Raw genomic sequence first — 17121 nt, 5'->3', positions numbered from 1 at the left:
GCTGGGCTCTCTTGATGATGGAGCCGATGTTGCTGTCCCACTTCAGGTCCCTGGTGATTGTTGTGCCCAGGAACTTGTAGGACTCCACTGCCATCACAGTTCTGTCCAGGATGGTGAGTGCTGACAGGGCTGGAGGGCTCCCTCCTGAAGTCCACTGTCATCTCGAGTTCAGCACCAGGTTATTGTGGCTGCTCCAAAGGACCACCTGATCAATGACCCGTCTGTAAGCAGTCTTTACTTTGGAACAATGAAGACGTTATCTATAAGGGAAGGTCACTGTTCTCTCGTCTGTCGTTTAATGGTAATATTTTGCTGATTAACCAATTACTTGATGATAATCATCATTTTATTTCCTACTCTGACTTTTGCAATACAGACTTTAAGAGGATGTGTGACTCTGTCCCTGATGGTCTTCTCTGTTTAATTAAAAGTAATCAAAAGGTTATAGAGGATTTTTCTCTACAGAACTGTATCACTTCTGTTAATGGGGTTGATATAATAGATAAGAAGTGTAACAATGATTATATAAGGCAGCTTTTATTTCATAAATCTATTCCATTAGCGACATTACAGCGGTCAAACTCAACAAAGGCAGAACAACCGCACAATTTGGACTCCACCCTATAAATATGTTCTTAATAAGAAGATAAAAGAACTGCTTTATAAAATATTGCATAGATTCTACCCTGTCAGTGGTATGTTGAGTAAATCCTTCAACGTGAGTGATGCATGTCCTTTTTGTAAAGGGGCTCCAGAATCCATGGAATCGCTCTGGGTCAACCTCCTTTTTGACCTATAGAGAAAGATTGGTAAAGAAATCAAAAGCTTTATAAAAAAAGTTTTATATCTTTTTGATGACCTTTTGTTTAACCCAAATGAACGTTTTATAATAAACCTGATCATAATAATAGCTAAATTCTATACACATAAGGTGAAATTTGCCAGAAAAAAACCTTCATACATCACGTTTGAATGCATAGATCTGTGTAATTACATTTCTACTTTAGTAAATTGGCGCCAGCAGCAAAATAAGAAATACTGTAAATCCGTTGCTGTTAAAGCTGTTTCAATTTTATTTAAATCCCAATGGCATTCCTTTTTGTTTCTGTTTTTCTTTTTTCTTTCCTTTTTATTTTTTTGTTATTTTGTTTATTCTGGGAATGTGAAGGCTGTAATGCATCCTATTGTTATATGCTTGCTTGTATATATATGGTTATATGCTTCTTTCCTGGAGTTTTCCCGTTCCACCTTAAATGGTGCAGCAGTCCCTTTCTGGTGAAGCTGCACCATTTAAGGTGGAACGGGAAAAGCTGGCTGATGCACCATTTAAGGCGGAAATTCGAACAAGAAGCTGGCAAATAAGAGCTTCAGATTCATGCAAGCTACATTAATCTATTAAAAATATCTACACGGATCAAGGAATTCTCTAATTTACCCAGCTACACCCATCATTGTAAATAAATGACTGCTACGTAAAGTTAAGATGCCCTGAATAGACCATTAAATGAAATCAGCTTAATATAAAACCAGAGGAAAAACAATCACATGCTTTTCTGAGCATCACCAACCACATCAACATCACACAAACATGAGTGGATCACTGTGTTCCCTCGGTTATATAATCTTATCCCACTTTCTGAGTGTAATATTCTTGAAATAGTGTAATTTCGGACATTATCTTTCTCAAACTGCCGCTTTGTAATGGTACTGAATGCAGTCCAGCAGGATGTTGACCGCCCCAAAATGGCGGCGCCGTTGACGTGCCTGGCTGGACCCAACGCGGCACCTAGGCACGTATATCCATGAGAAAAACAAGGAAAGCAGAAAAGAAAAGAAGTCTCAATCCACTGCTATTGGAACGCGGCCGGGGATGGGGACTTTTACTCTGTTAAAAGGCTGCGTGCCGCGCATGCGCACAAAGCGCAAGACGTGGACACTCCTGGAACAGCTGCTGCTGTAGTTGAACAGAACGGGGTTCTAGTTTCTCAGTGAAGTAAATCGGTTCTCTGCCAAGATGATCTCTCTCACTGACTCGCAGAGTAAGATTAATAAGATTTTATCACATATGGGTTTCTATTCGCCAGCTTCTGGTTCGAATTTGCCCGTTCCACCTTAAATGGTGCAGCTGTCAGACTGTAACTGCTGCACCGTTTAAGGTGGAACGGGGGAATTCGAACCAGAAGCTGACTTAAGCTTCGTGTCTTCAGCAGCAGAATAGCACCGGGTTGTTATGTGTCGTAATTATTACCATTAAGAGTTTCTGTTGGTTCTGTAATGTGTGTAATGGGTTGATATCACATTGTAAAGGACCCTAATGGTTTAACCGGTGACCAGTGGCTGATTCTAAATGCATTGGCTGTTTCCTAATGGGATCTAAAGGTGTTCAGCTGGACACCACTATGCTGATTCCCACTAAAAAGTAAAACCATTATGTTTTAGTCCTGATAGTTTCTAAAGGTCCTTTATCAGCAGGATAGTGACTAACATTAGTATCAGTACTAGATAAATAACTCAGTACTAAACATCAAGGATGTTCTGTCTGGTCCCATGACAAGAACCAACCAATATATCATGTGCCTCAGTTAGTGACCAGGCCTTTAGGTCCTTCTGTTTAAAAAAAGGATGGTTCTTCATGGGTTCTTTAGTAAAGGCAGTGGTTCTGTTTAGAATCATTTCATGCTTAAAGGTTCTTTGCATGGTGAAATGGTTCTTCAGATTGATGGAGAATGTTTTGTGTGTAGTTCTGCATAGAACCATGCATCAAAAAGAGATCTATTGTTATGATGTCAAGCTTGTATACAACAGTGGAACCAGTTTTGATGGTGTAAAACCATAAACAGCACATTCTCCATCAATCTGTAGAACCGTTTCACCATGCACAGAACCAATTAAGCTTGAAATGGTTCTATATAGAACTCATGGTTCTAAACAGAACCATTCCCTTTACTAAAGAACCCTTGAAGAACCATTTCTTTTAAGTGTGTAAGTGTAAAGCCTTTCCGGAAGAGTAGGGGAACAAATATACTATTAATGTCCTTCATTTCAGAAGAAACACAGCACACTTAAAAATGATGGTTCTTCAAGGGTTCTTTAGTAAAGAAAATTATTCTGTGTGGAACCATGAACACTTTGCCTGATTAAAGGGTTTTTTGCATAGTTCAAGAGTTTCTCAGATCAATGGAGAATGTGCTGTAAATGGTTCTGTGTAGAACCTTTTTGAAAAGCGTTACTATTTCAAGCCTGTAACAATAGGAGAACTATTTTTGGTGCTATATAGAATGCTTTTCACAAAGATTCTCTATAGAACCATACAAAACACATTTTCTTCATCAACCTGAAGAACGCTTTCACGGTGCAAAGAACCCTTTAATCATGCAAAGGTTTTTTTGAGTGTTCGTGGTTCTATATTGAACCATTTTCTTTAGAAAGTGTATAGTGAAGAAAATGGTTCTAAATAGAACCGTGAACACTCAAAAAACCCTTTGCATGATTAAAAGGAATGTGCTGTAGATGATTCTATATAGAAACCGGTTCCATATAGCACCAAAAAAGGGTTCTATTGTGACGATGTTAACCTTGTAACATTGGAAGAACCCTGTTTGGTGCTATATAGAACCATTTTAATCATGCAAAGGGTTCTGTGAGTGTTCATGGCTCTATATAGAACTATTGGCTTTACTAAAGAACCCTTGAAGAACCATCTTTTTTTTTCCTTCTATTGTAAGAAGCCTGATATTGTAACAGTAGAACAACCTTTTTTGGTGCTGTACAGAACTCTTTTCAAAAAGGTACTGTACAGAACCATATACAACATTTTCTCCATCAGTCTGGAGAACGCTTTCATCATGAAAAGAACACGAAAAAGTATACGCTGGTCCTCTTAGCTAAAAAAAAGGCCCATACCTCACTTTATACCTCGATAATAAACCATTACAATTTAAATCATAATATCGTCAGAAAAATCGCAATTAGATATTTTGCCAAAATCTTTCAGCCCTGGGTTTGACGGGAGTACTAATCAACATAAAGACATGCAGACACGTGGTAGTCATGAGACCAGACAGAATCTACATACATTCTTCTGGTTCTTCAACAATAGCAGAGCCCTTTTTGGTGCTGCATAGAACCATTTTCAAACAGGTTCTATATGGAACCATATACAACACATTCTCCGTCAATCTGAAGAACCATTTAAGCATGAAATATTGAACTCATGGTACTCAATAGAAACTTTGCTTTTAATAAAGAACCCTTGAAGAACCATCTTGTTGTTGGAACATTTATGGCATTCAGCCACAAGAGCATTAGTGAGGTCAGGTACTGATGTTGGATGGTCGGTTCTAGACACTCCTACTCATCCCAAAGGTATTGGATGGAGCTCCATCACTCCAGAGAACGCAGCTCCACTGCTCCACAGCCCAACACTGGGGGGCTTTATACCCCTCTAGGCCCTGCTTGGCATTGGGCATGGAGACCTTAGGCTCCTGTGCTGCTGCTCCAGAGCGTCACATTCTATTGGACAGTGCTTTTCTATAGGAATTATACCAGCTGTACGTCTGTGTCAGCGATGGATGCAGCATAAAGGAGCTTCACTAAATTGAAGGGATACTTTGGACATATAGTGTATTTTCTAAGCTCCACATGGGCCTCTAACTGCATTGGTCATGCATGCCAATGGAAACGTACTCTAATATATCAAAGACTGGAATTGAATGACCAGTTGATGCTCTGAAACTGGACCTCCGCCTCTGCACTCTGTAGAACAACCATCATCGGAGCTCTTATAAAAATATCTAATTACATACATCATCTAAACCGCTTATCCTTCTGGGTCGCGGTGGGGTGCTGGAGCCTATCCCAGCTGTCATTGGGCGGAAGGCAGGATACACCCTGGACAGGTCGCCAGTCCATCACAGGGAATATCTAATTACATGAAACACAATTTGTGTCATTTGAACAGTAAACACAGATGCTTTGTGTGGGTCATACGACACAGCTGTGCGTGAAAGTGAGGCTAGGTGTGCCTGGCGTTTGTTGAACTGTGTTCAGGTGATTCTCTTCTGTTCACTCTGCAGAAATCGGGATGGGATTAACAGGCTTCGGAGTGTTTTTCCTGTTCTTCGGAATGATTCTGTTTTTCGACAAAGCGCTCCTCGCTATTGGAAACGTAAGTGTTTACATTTTGATTATGAGAGGTGTGGTTGTGTGAGGAAAAGTGACTGATGGGAAAAACTGCTGAACTAGTGTGAAGTTTTTATCATTAGCATCCCTGAGAAACATGCAGCTGTTGAGTGATGTGGGTGCTTGTCTTGACACACACACACACACACACACACACACACACACACACACACACATATATATATATATATATACACCGATCAGGCATAACATTATGACCACCTCCTTGTTTCTACGCTCATTGTCCATTTTATCAGCTCCACTTACTATATAGGTGCACTTTGTAGTTCTACAGTTACAGACTGTAGTCCATCTGTTTCTCTGATACTTTGTTAGCCCCCTTTTACCCTGTTCTTCAGTGGTCAGGACCCCCATGCACCCTCACAGAGCAGGTACTATTTGGGTGGTGGATCATTCTCAGCACTGCAGTAACACTGACGTGGTGGTGGTGTGTTAGTATGTGTTGCGCTGGTCTGAGTGGATCAGACACAGCAGTGCTGCTCCAGGTGCTCCGGTTTCCTCCCACAGTCCAAAGACATGCAGTCAGGCTAATTGGACATGCAAAGTTGCCTCTAGGTGTGAGTGTGTGGGTGAATGTTTATGTCTGTGTGTTTGTCTACCCTGTGATGGACTGTTGACCCAGAAGGATAAGCAGTTTAGAAGATGTGTGTGTGTCTGTCAGGGTCCTCATGATTGCATTATGGAGAGAAGTAGAAAAATTAGTGGAATTTAATACTGAAGCCTGTTCTTCATAGATGCTCTGCAGATAATGTGACCCTGATGGGTTTTTTGAGTCTTACTAAGTTTTTTACTGTTTTCGGGTTCAAGTTCATCCTCAGTCTTTCTCTGTTGTTTCTCCACACACTTTGTTTTCTGCAGATCCTGTTTGTGGTGGGCTTAGCGTTCGTCATCGGCCTGGAGAGAACCTTCAGATTCTTCTTCCAGAAGCACAAGATGAAAGCCACCAGCTTCTTCCTCGGAGGGGTCTTCGTGGTGCTGATCGGGTGGCCCATCGTCGGAGTGGTTCTAGAGTTTTATGGCTTTTTCCTTTTATTCAGGTGAAGATCTTAATATTGAACTGCTTGCTTTTTTTTTAGATCTGCACTCTTAAAAAAAAGATGATGGTTCTTCAGGGGTTCTTTAGTAAAAAAAAAAACATTCTATATAGAACCATGAACACTCAAAGAACCCTTTGCATGTTTAAAGTGTTCTTTGCATTGTGAAAGCGTTCTCCAGATTGATTGCGAATGTTCTATATAGAACCTTTTTGAAAAGGGTTACGATTTCAAGCCTGTAGCAATAGAACAACTATTTTTGCTGCTATATAGAACGCTTTTCAAAAAGATTCTATACAGAACCATACAAAACCGCTTTCACGATGCAAAGAACCCTTTAATCATGCAAAGAGTTCTTTGAATGTTTGTGGTTCTATATTGAACCTTTTTTTTAAGTGTATAGTAGAGAAAATGGTTCTATATAGAACCGTGAACACTCAGACAAACGCTTTGCATGATTAAAGTGTTCTTTGCATTGTAAAAGGGTTCTCCAGATTGATTGGGAGTGTGATGTAGATGGTTCTGTATAGAACCTTTTTGAAAAGGGTTGGTGGTTCTATATTGAACCATTTTCTTTACTAAAGAACCCTCGAAGAACCATTTTTTAAGTGTATAGTGAAGAAAATGGTTCTATATAGAACCGTGAACACTCAAAAAACCCTTTGTATGATTTAAAAGGTTCTTTGCATCATGAAATGGTTCGTCTGATTGATGGAGAATGTGCTGTAGATGATTCTATATAGAACCTTTTTGAAACTGGTTCCATGTAGCACCAAAAAGGGTTCTATTGTGACAATGTCAAGCTTGTAACAATAGAAGAATGCTTTATGGTGCTATAAAGGACCACTTTAATCATGCAAAGGGTTCTTTGAGTGTTCATGGTTCTATATAGAACCCTCAAAGAACCGTCTTTCTTAAGCGTGTATGATCCATCACCTAGAATAGAATACATAGAATGTATTGCGGTGGAATGCATGAGAAATCAGTGACAGTAGCTGATTATTTAGACCAGCTTTTTGCAGTCCAGTTCTCATTCCAGACCCCAGTCCGTTCCACGTTTTCCCTCTGTTCCTGTAATAGAAAAATAGATAGACTTATGCTGTCGTTCTCTCTGTGTGAAGGGGTTTCTTCCCGGTGGTTATCGGCTTCATCAGACGGATACCCGTCCTGGGCTCCTTGCTGAATCTGCCCTTCATTAGTGGGGTAAGTGTGCATGGTGCATTAGAGTGCAGTGGGCCCACTTTCCATCTGTCTTCTTCTTTAAAGGGAAACTCCACTGATTTTTCAAAATGAACATTACAGACTCAGATGTCTTTACAGTGGTGGTGATAGGAACCAGGGGTCGCCATGACTACAACACAAATATAGACATTTTATTCACTATCCAGTGAACCTACACGTGTCTCCTGAGCTTTTATATGGAATGTTGATGATGGTAAAACAGTGGAAAAACCTGAAAAAATAAGTTTTCTTTGGGGACTGTTTTGCCTTACAACACCCTGCATGTGCCTCTCTGCCACAAATGGATTAACATAAATTGATTACCAAGAACTTTTAGGATCCAGACTTTATCACAAAAAGATCGTAAAACACTGAGTGTGTTTACATGCACGTAATAATCCGATAACTGCAGAAAATCAGATTTTGTCAGTAATACGATCAACACGTTTACATGCACTTGAGTAATCAGATAATGGGGAAACTCTGGGTTTATATGAGTCAGACAATAATCGGATTTCTGCTTTACATCCAGCCAATAAACTCACAGAAGAAGACGTGACGTAAACGTAACATAAAACTCAAACTTTGTGCTGCAGATTTTTTGTTAAACATCACAGCACTTTACCTGAAAATATGAACTAACATCATCTAGAAGATGAAGAATATTGAAATCCTTCATTTCCTCAAGCATGTATTTGGTTTCAGTGTTGCTCCAAAAGTGTTTAGCTGTGTCTCACAGCGACGCTGCTCGTTTATTTCCGCTACCGGCATCTGTTTTCGCACATGCTCAGACTGAGAAATCCGAAAGAAATCAGAGTAAGAGTTAACATGCACTGAGAAATCTGATTATTATGCTGAAATCCAGCCTCTTTATCAGGTTCTTAATCAGATTTCTAGACCTTACTCCAATGGAAGAAATCAGAGTGTGCTGTTTACATGATCATTTGAATAGTCTGATAACTGCAGTAATCCGATTATGATTGGATTATTGAGTGCATGTAAGCGAACTCAATGTCTCAGCCATCAGGCAGTGAATTCATAACCATTTCATGTAGTAACTTTCTGTGAGGGAGCTTTTAGAGGTGGACGTCTGGTTCCTATCACCTCCACTGTGAACAGTTCTGACTCGGTCAGTTTCTCTAGAACAGAACATTTCACACCAAACCTCTCTGAATGACTCTGTTTACATCTGAACCATTTACTTAAATGGAAATTGTAAAAAATGGTGGAGTTCCCCTTTTATTTTGAAGCTTTGTGTAACTGTACTGAATTTGTAGTTTTGCATTGTAAGAATTTAACCCAAATGCTTCTAACAACAATTGGAGTTTCTGCCATGTTATTAAAATGTAAATTAGTAACTTACAGTGCTGGTAGTGTTTACAGCACTCTCAGAAATAAAGGTGCTAAACTGTCACTGGGTCAGTTCCCCTCTTGTCACTGGGGTGGAACCCTCATGGGTCCATCTCAGTACCTTTAGTCAGGGAACATAACTGAACCATAATCCACTGAAATGATATGTTCTAAGCTGTACTGACTCCACACACCCCGTCTCGTCTCCAGGACTTTATTTTACTGTTCTGTTTAAAACATTCGGTTATGAAAAGGTACAAATACGAACTTTTCACCTGGAAAAACTTATTTAAGGTTCACAATCAGACCTTAAAACCACTGTTGGAGCTTTGAGGGAACATTTACACTGTTTGTACCTTGATGAATGAAAAATGTACCTGAACAGAACCTTTATTTCTAACAGTGCTGTATGTTTTGCATTTGCACTGTCTGTACAGCGTCTTCTGTTTCAGTTAATCAGCTGTAGCAGGTTGCTTGTAGTTTCACTTTAGTCTCAAATAGTCAGATTTCTACTAAAAGCAAACGTGTTTCAAATGTCAAAACCTTTAAAGGAATATTTATTCCAAAAAATGCTACTAATGGTTGAAAATGAGCAGAGGCCACAACAAGGTGCCTGGATGATAGGAGATCATATACATTCTTTGCAAAGAGGGTTCTATATAGTACCAAAAAAAAGGTTCCATGACAATAGCAGAACCCTTTTTTGGTGCTATATAGAATTGTTTTTAAAAAGGTTCTTTGAAGAAGTATATACTATACATTCTCTGTTTTGTAGATTATACATAATAATGATCGGCCTAATAACAAATAATATTAATAATTCATGCATTAGAGACGATATCGTCCAAATAAAACATGCATCTCCATTTTTTTGTCCATTTTTTGGTTTTTCTGCATCGTTTGAACTCGGCAGCTGTCCTTTAGGTTGTGTGTAAATTTCATGATCAGTGGAGCAAAAGACGTGTTCCAAAATTGCGTGGAATAAAACCTCTTCTGTAAAATTACAGTTTTGAAGATGCATGTTTTTCTTTGGACAGCGACGATATGAACCTCAAGACTTTGTGGAGGCAACTGCAGCAAAATTTTATCAGCACGCACAAAAATAAATATTTTCTAAATTTAAGCACAGAAATTTTACTTTAACCTTTGCCTTTAAAGAACCCTTGAAGAACCCCTTCTTTTTAAGAATGTGCGTCTGCCTGTTTTCACCTGACACAATGAAAACAGACTTGTTCCTGTCTTTGAACGTGTCTTTGTTTTTCTTAAAGCCTTCGTAAGGCTGAGAGGACAATCAGCGAACTTGGTCAGTCACTGCTGTTCCCCCACCCCCCCTTTCTTCCCCACCTGCATGTGAGCATGTACCTGTCTGAGAGCTCTGGATATTTCTGCTCAGTTTATGTTGATGATTATGATGATGATTATGACTGTGTTCAGTGTCGTCTGACGAGGGGCAGCATATTCAGATATACAACACCTCCAGGTTTCAAGGTGCATTTTTAAGCAGGGTCAGTAGATAAATGGTTAAATAGGGGAGAAGCCCAGAATAAGCCCACCTGAATCTAAGTAAGTATATTTGTCATATGGATTTCATCTCTCTTTAACATAAGCAAACACATTTTGTCTGAATTATCTGAACAATTTAAGGAAGCACAGAAAAGATGAAAAGTCTGGACTGGGTTTCAATGGGCCTCTTGTACCATATAAGCCTGTTTATCGTTCCAATAAGATTTAGGGTTTAGACAGGACAGTGTAGTATTTTAAGTCAAGTCAAGTCAAATTGTCTTTATTGTTAATATAACTTGTATGCACTGGAACAAAATGTTTTTCAGGTCATATGGAGCAACACACAGCAGCAGGACACAAGCACATATATATATATATACACCAAACAGGCATAACATTATGACCACCTTGTTTCTATGCTCATTGTCCATTTTATCAGCTCCACTTACTATATAGGTGCACTTTGTAGTTCTACAGTTACAGACTGTAGTCCATCTGTTTCTCTGATACTTTGTTAGCCCCCTTTTACCCTGTTCTTCAGTGGTCAGGACCCCCATGGACCCTCACAGAGCAGGTACTATTTGGGTGGTGGGTCATTCTCAGCACTGCAGTAACACTGATGTGGTGGTGGTGTGTTAGTGTGTGTTGTGCTGGTCTGAGTGGATCAGACACAGCAGTGCTGCTGGAGTTTTTAAACACCTCAGTGTCACTGCTGGACTGAGAATAGTCCACCATCCAAAAATATCCACCCAACAGCGTCCTGTGGGCAGCGTCCTGTGACCACTGATGAAGGACTAGAGGATGACCAACACAAACTGTGTAGCAGCAGATGAGCTATCGTCTCTGACTTTACATCTACAAGGTGGACTGACAAAGTAGGAGTGTCTAATAGAGTGGACAGTGAGTGGACACAGTGTTTAAAAACACGAGGTGGTCATAATGTTATGCCTGATCGGTGCATATTCAGATGGAAAAACCAGGAGAATAAGAGGTTAAAGCAAAGCCAAGACCAAGGCTGATCAGATTCTAAATGTTCTTTCTGATTTGTTTTTCAGTACGTGGACAAAGTGGGAGAGAGCAACAACATGGTGTAAAGGAAACTGCACTCGTCTTTCTACTTATTTATGATGGATTTTCCTAAAATATTATCAACTCCTAAACGGTTAAACCAAATCTTTTTAAGATCATGTTATGGAAGTGTTCCATACACACGTCTTTCCAGTTAAAGGGAAGTGTCAGTGTTTTTTTTCCGACACAAAGCCAAATGAACTGTGTGGGAAATACAGAACAAGACAGCTCATGGAGCTTGATCTCATGGTCTGACACAGCTTTACCCCAAAAAATGTCCTAAAGCTCATTGTAACCCTCTGCGTGTCAGAGGAGGGAATGCTACGTGGGACGTGATTAGTGTTCCTGACTGATTTCTGAAGCAGAACCCGGATTCTGTTACACTGACGGCTCTTTTGCATTGCTGTGCCTTCGGTCCTGTTTGCGGAGTGAAGGGAGCTGCATCGCTTTGTCATGAATGGCTTGTTCTTGCTGAGCTCGAGCAGAGGGTGCCCGACACGGCAGGTACAGCCCAAGTCTCCGAGCGAGCTGGTATTTCGTCACTACTCCTTTTTATAAGTTGAGCTGCTATTGAGTGATGGTTCAACTGCACAAACCTTTGTAAATACTGATTAAAAAAAAGAGACAACAACAAAATCTTTGCGTGTTGAGTCTCACTTTGACATCCGGATGCCATAATGCAGGGGTGTCCAGTCTTATCCACGAAGGGCTGGAGTGGCTGCAGGTTTTCACTCAAAACAAGCTGAAGCTCATCTGATTCCCCTCGTTTAATCAGTTGGTCTTCTTTGTTGGAATGAAAACCTGCAGCCCCACCGGCCCTCTGTGGATAAGACTGGACACCCCGGCCACAGTGCTTTAAAATGAATGTAAAAGTATATTAATTAACAATATTCTGAACATCTGGGAAATAGTATAATCTCAAATAGCCACTTCTACAGAGAGCACACTTCTGCGCATTTTAATTGTCGTATTTAATATAAAAACGTAAATAAAAAAAAAAGTCTATCCATTTGTTTTATTTTTGTTCAATTTGTTAAGCTCAAAATTTAGAGAGAGGTTCTGCTCTAGAATTTGCAGAAAAGGATTTTTAAGTATATTTAAGTTTGTTTTGTGTTGACTATTTTATTTAACTTAGAAAATCAACAAAATGTAATTTGACTGGGGTTTTTCAAGCTTTTACATATGACTGCAATTATGCATGTATTAATATTCATTTTCCAGTATAGGGGATGCAAGACAACATGTGCAATAAAACTGAATACAGTTGCATTCGATTGTGATATCAAATACTTTGATTAATAATTTGGCTACTTTAAGATGCACACATTGCTGATACAGGTGTTCAGCTTGTATGATCCCCATAGAAAAGCACTGTCCAGTAGAATGGGACACTGCACAGGAGCTTAATGTGACCATGCACCAATGCCAAGCATGAGCTAGAGGGGTATAAAGCCACCCAGCACTGGGCTGTGGATCAGTGGAACTGTGTTTTCTGGGGTGATGGAGCTCCATCCAATACCTTTGGGATGAGTTGGAGTGATCCAGAACTGCAATGGTCTAACAATTAGTATAAACCTTCCCAGAAGAGTTGAGGCTGTTGCTACAAAAAGTCGTTCAGAGTGGTTTGGTGTGAAACGCTCCGTTCTAGTGAAACTTACTCAGTCAGAACTGTTCACAGTGGTGGTGATAGGAACCAGACGTCCACCTCTAAAAGCTCCCTCACAGAAAGTTACTACATGAAATGGTTATGAATTCACTACCTGATGACTGAAACACTGTTTTATGATAGTTTTGATATATTGATGATCAAAATGTATTTTTAGAAGATATTCATTGCTAAGGAACACATGCTGAAGAAAACAGATTTCCCACTATTTTCCATCATAAACATTCCATATAAACTCAGAAGACTCGTGTAGGTTCACTGGTGGTTCTGGATAGTAAATAAAATGTCTATATTTGTGTTGTAGTCATGGCGACCCCTGGTTCCTATCACCACCACTGTAAAGACATCTGAACCGTTTCACACCAAACCACTCTGAATCCCTCTGTTTACATCCCAATGATTGAATAATAAAGAAATTTGAAAAAACTGGTGGGATTTCCCTTCAAAACTCAATTTCAGAAGAAATATTGGATGGGCATGTGTCCATTTTTTGGACATAGGGTGTGAAAAAGTAATGCCACCTGTTGTCAACAGAAAATTAATAATATTAAACATAAACAAATAAAGAATAATACTACTAATAGTACTAATATTACATTAAAGAGATGGATTTTGGCAGTTTTTATATTGACACATTTGTGTTTTTACATCTCTGGTAATAAAAATGATTAATTTAACATGTTAATAATCGACATTAAAGCACATATAATTTACTTACATTTCCCAATAATGTGTCATCCAGCCCATAATTCTAAGGCAGAGCAATATTCAGCGCGCACCAATTATTTATATCGATTGTGATGATTAAAAAAATGAGAGAGGAAATCATGTGGCACCATTAATAAACGTGGGTCAAGTAGCTCATCGATACATTGTCCAGGGGAGGGTCATTTATTCGCTCCCAGTGGGGAGACCACTCAGCCCTGCGCGGAGAGCTTTGGCAGGCGTTCATTCATAAACACGGCTGTCCGAGGCGCTTCAGTGCGCAGCGCGTAAACACATTCATATCTCACAGGACGTCACTGCTGATCGCCGTCAGGACGCTGGACTGTGATGGTGTTTCTGATCGCTGGGCGGAGGAAAGTTTCCGCTGAGCCAAAAGTGGTGCACTTGCTGTTCTGTGGAGGGTTAATAACGCGTTTGCGCAAAGGGGTTTGGAGCCCATCCCCCGCGTGTTAATCAATTCGCCCTGACCTATTGCCGTAGACGACGTTCATTAAACTCCCCGCGACGCCTGAGACGGGATTCCTCCACCCTGCTGTTATAAATAGACGGGGATCCTCTCTCTCCCAGCAGAGCTCACCTCTCCATTCACAAGCGCTCATCTGAAGAGGACAGCGGAGCAATGAAAGTAAGAGGCTTCCCCCCTTACATTGACCACTAATCCGGGTATTAGGAGAGGGGCTTTAGGGGTCTTACCAGCACTAGGAACCTGGGAATGTATGACAGTCTTATGTACTTAGGAGTAACTCAGTACAGTATCGCCTGTTTACAGTTTAAAGTCCTTGATGAAAAACCTATAGAAACCATTAAGTACTTCTGTTGATTCCTGATGGTTTTGTAATGTGTTTTGGCTTATCAATGGGTTGATACCCTTGCTGAAAAGGGACCATTACAAATCATTAGGATTAAAACCTATTGCTTTTGCTTTCTAATGGGAATTGGCTAAATAGTTTCCAATGCAGTTTCCTGTAGATCGCCTTTAGATCCCATTAGGAAACCGTTTAGAATCAGCCAGTGTAAACCATTAGGATCCTTTACATTGTAATACCTTCCCATTAAAAAAGCACATGACCAAACCATCAGGAACCAACAGAAACGCAATGGTTTCTATGTTTTTTTTTTTCAGTAGCGTCACAATATAAAGGTTCCTAATGGTTTAACAGGTGACCAAAGCTAATTCTAAACGCATTTGATGGCTTCCTAATGGGATCTAAAGGTGTTCTACAGGAAACTCTATTGGAAAGCATCAAGCCAATCCCCATTAGAAAGCAAAACCGTTACATTTTAATCCTCGTGGTTTCTTATAGTCGTTTTTTCAGCAGGGGTGGCTTTCACGCGCGGTTCACCCGGTGCGCCTTTACGCACGGAGAGCCTTTTGGATAAAAACTGGTCACTTTGCTTCCTACTACTTTAGCAAAGGGCTAGTTGATGATCCACATGCTGTATACTGACCTACTGCCTCCTGCTTGTTTCAGGGTCTGAAGGCTCTCACGGCTTACGCGCTCGCGCTCCTTCTGTTGGCTACGTTCGTCTCCTACGCGTGCAGTGCGCCCAAGGTAACCAGACGACGCACCAGCAGTACTTTCACAAAAGCGCTGCTGATCCTATGTGATCAAACCTCTTTGCCTTCTGCTTCTCAATTCCAGGGCACTCTCCAGCGTAGAAACTGGACCCCACAGGCGATGCTGTACCTTAAAGGCACACGTACGTAAAAACTTTTACCGAGTGCTGCACTTGCACTGTATCAGCGCACTGCAAAAAATATCTTAGCAAGTGAAAACATCTTAAATGTAGCTAAAATATCTAATATTCTTCATTATGAGACTTTGATTATGATTATTCCGCCTGTTTCTGTGCATTTTTACTTGTTTTAAGTAATTTAATCTGGTGAAAGTGAGTAATAATGCTTAAAACAGGTAAAATGATCAGCTAATGGAACACTTTCATAAGATAAACGTACTTAAAACAATTAAAAATGTCTAGAAATAAGTGAAATAATCTTACAATATTCTTACAACCGTCTCATAATGAGGAATATTCGATATATCAACTACATTAAAGATACTTTCACTTAAGAGATCATTATGCAGTGTGAGGAGGGACTCACTGCAAAATAAATGGTATCTGAGCAAGTAAAATGATCTTAAATGTAGTCAAAATATCTGATATTTCTCATTCTGAGATTGTTTAAGCTTATTATGAGGTTATTTAACCTATTTATAGACACTTTTACTTGTTTTAAGTGAATTTAGCAAGTCAAGTGGTCTCAATTTATTGCCAGATAAATTGGTTTCAAGCGCATTTCTTACAACAAGCAAAATTATCTGCCAACATATTGAGATCATTTGGTCTTAATTAAATCAAAACGAGTAAAAACAAGCTTAGAAATAGGTTAGATCATCTTATAATAATCTCAAAATGAGAAATATCAGATATATCAGCTAGATTTAGGATCATACCACTTGCCCATGGTTCATTTGCAGTGAATTCACAGCCACCCGAACACAATGAACAGGTCTGAGAATGTCTTGTGTTTACAGAGGGACGCCGCTTCGTGTCAGAGGACAGGAACGAGGGGGATGTTTACGACTCTCTCCACTTAGGTACAGTCACAGCTCTTTGATTTTTTCGCATTTTACACAGTCTTCCCTGTATCTCCCTCTGGAAACCCTTCATTCTGTTTCTTCTCAGAAACACGGAGTCAAAACACAGAGAATCTGAGTGTGTCTAAGGCTGCTACAGTGCTGCTTAACTTCCTCCAGCAAGTCAAAGAGGAAGGTGGGTATTAACTTTACTTGTTTATTGTACTGCTAGAATGTTAGTACTAGTGAAAAGACAAAAATCAGGATGCTTGTAAAACTGTCATCCCCCTTTATGTTATGTATCATCCCTATTTATATTATTTGACACGTGTCCGAAATATTTGAATCCCATATCTGACATTTGCCTCGGATGAACTGCAAGTTCTTCAAGTCAAACCAACAAGCCTGGTGCTCATATAGAACTGCATGCTTCTTATTGCTTATTTGAGCCCAGCATCCCACCTGAAAGTTGTTTACAATTCCACCACTGATTTCACAATCAGGTTAAGCCTCATTTTCTCAAAGCGTAGCACATTGCAGATCCCGCTTTGATGCTCATTCGGAGTGATGCCGTGCACATTGATTTACAAAGTAAACCTAATTCTCTCTCTTTCTCTCTCTCTCGCGCTCTTTCTCGTGTAATTCAATTCCAGGAGAGGATAACGGATTCTTTTTTCAAGACATACCGGCCTGGAAAAGGGACTACTTCTGAGGAGCTGCCTGTGTAATATAGCCGAAACTGTACAGTTTTTCTCTTTATTTTTCACCCTGT

At 39.9% G+C, this 17121-nt stretch overlaps 2 protein-coding genes across 4 annotated transcripts; both read left to right on the top strand.

Annotated features, from left to right (window-relative positions):
- The first annotated feature begins 1926 nt into the window (after positions 1-1926).
- golt1ba (golgi transport 1Ba) lies at positions 1927-12123 on the top strand. 3 transcript variants are annotated; one of them, XM_036577729.1, is made up of 6 exons: positions 1927-2039; positions 5076-5167; positions 6061-6239; positions 7358-7439; positions 10076-10110; positions 11366-12123. In XM_036577729.1, the coding sequence occupies exons 1-5, from the start codon at positions 2015-2017 to the stop codon at positions 10082-10084; spliced, it is 387 nt and encodes a 128-aa protein (XP_036433622.1). In that variant the 5' UTR covers positions 1927-2014; the 3' UTR covers positions 10085-10110; positions 11366-12123. The 3 variants fall into 3 exon arrangements, with proteins under 3 accessions (XP_036433622.1, XP_036433621.1, XP_036433620.1); XM_036577728.1 differs by lacking the exon at positions 10076-10110 and having other exon boundaries at positions 11366-12115; XM_036577727.1 differs by lacking the exons at positions 10076-10110; positions 11366-12123 and having other exon boundaries at positions 7358-7597.
- Positions 12124-14352: 2229 nt separating this feature from the next.
- On the top strand, positions 14353-17117 carry spx (spexin hormone). Its single transcript, XM_036577726.1, has 6 exons — positions 14353-14395; positions 15243-15323; positions 15414-15471; positions 16308-16370; positions 16459-16545; positions 17003-17117. The coding sequence occupies exons 1-6, from the start codon at positions 14390-14392 to the stop codon at positions 17059-17061; spliced, it is 354 nt and encodes a 117-aa protein (XP_036433619.1). The 5' UTR covers positions 14353-14389; the 3' UTR covers positions 17062-17117.
- Positions 17118-17121: the final 4 nt, after the last annotated feature.

Source organism: Colossoma macropomum, unplaced genomic scaffold (genome assembly GCF_904425465.1).
Source record: "Colossoma macropomum unplaced genomic scaffold, Colossoma_macropomum, whole genome shotgun sequence".
NCBI classification, from domain to species: Eukaryota; Metazoa; Chordata; class Actinopteri; order Characiformes; family Serrasalmidae; genus Colossoma; species Colossoma macropomum.
Note: the sequence above shows the minus strand (reverse complement) of the source record. Positions and strands in the feature narration are given on the sequence as shown.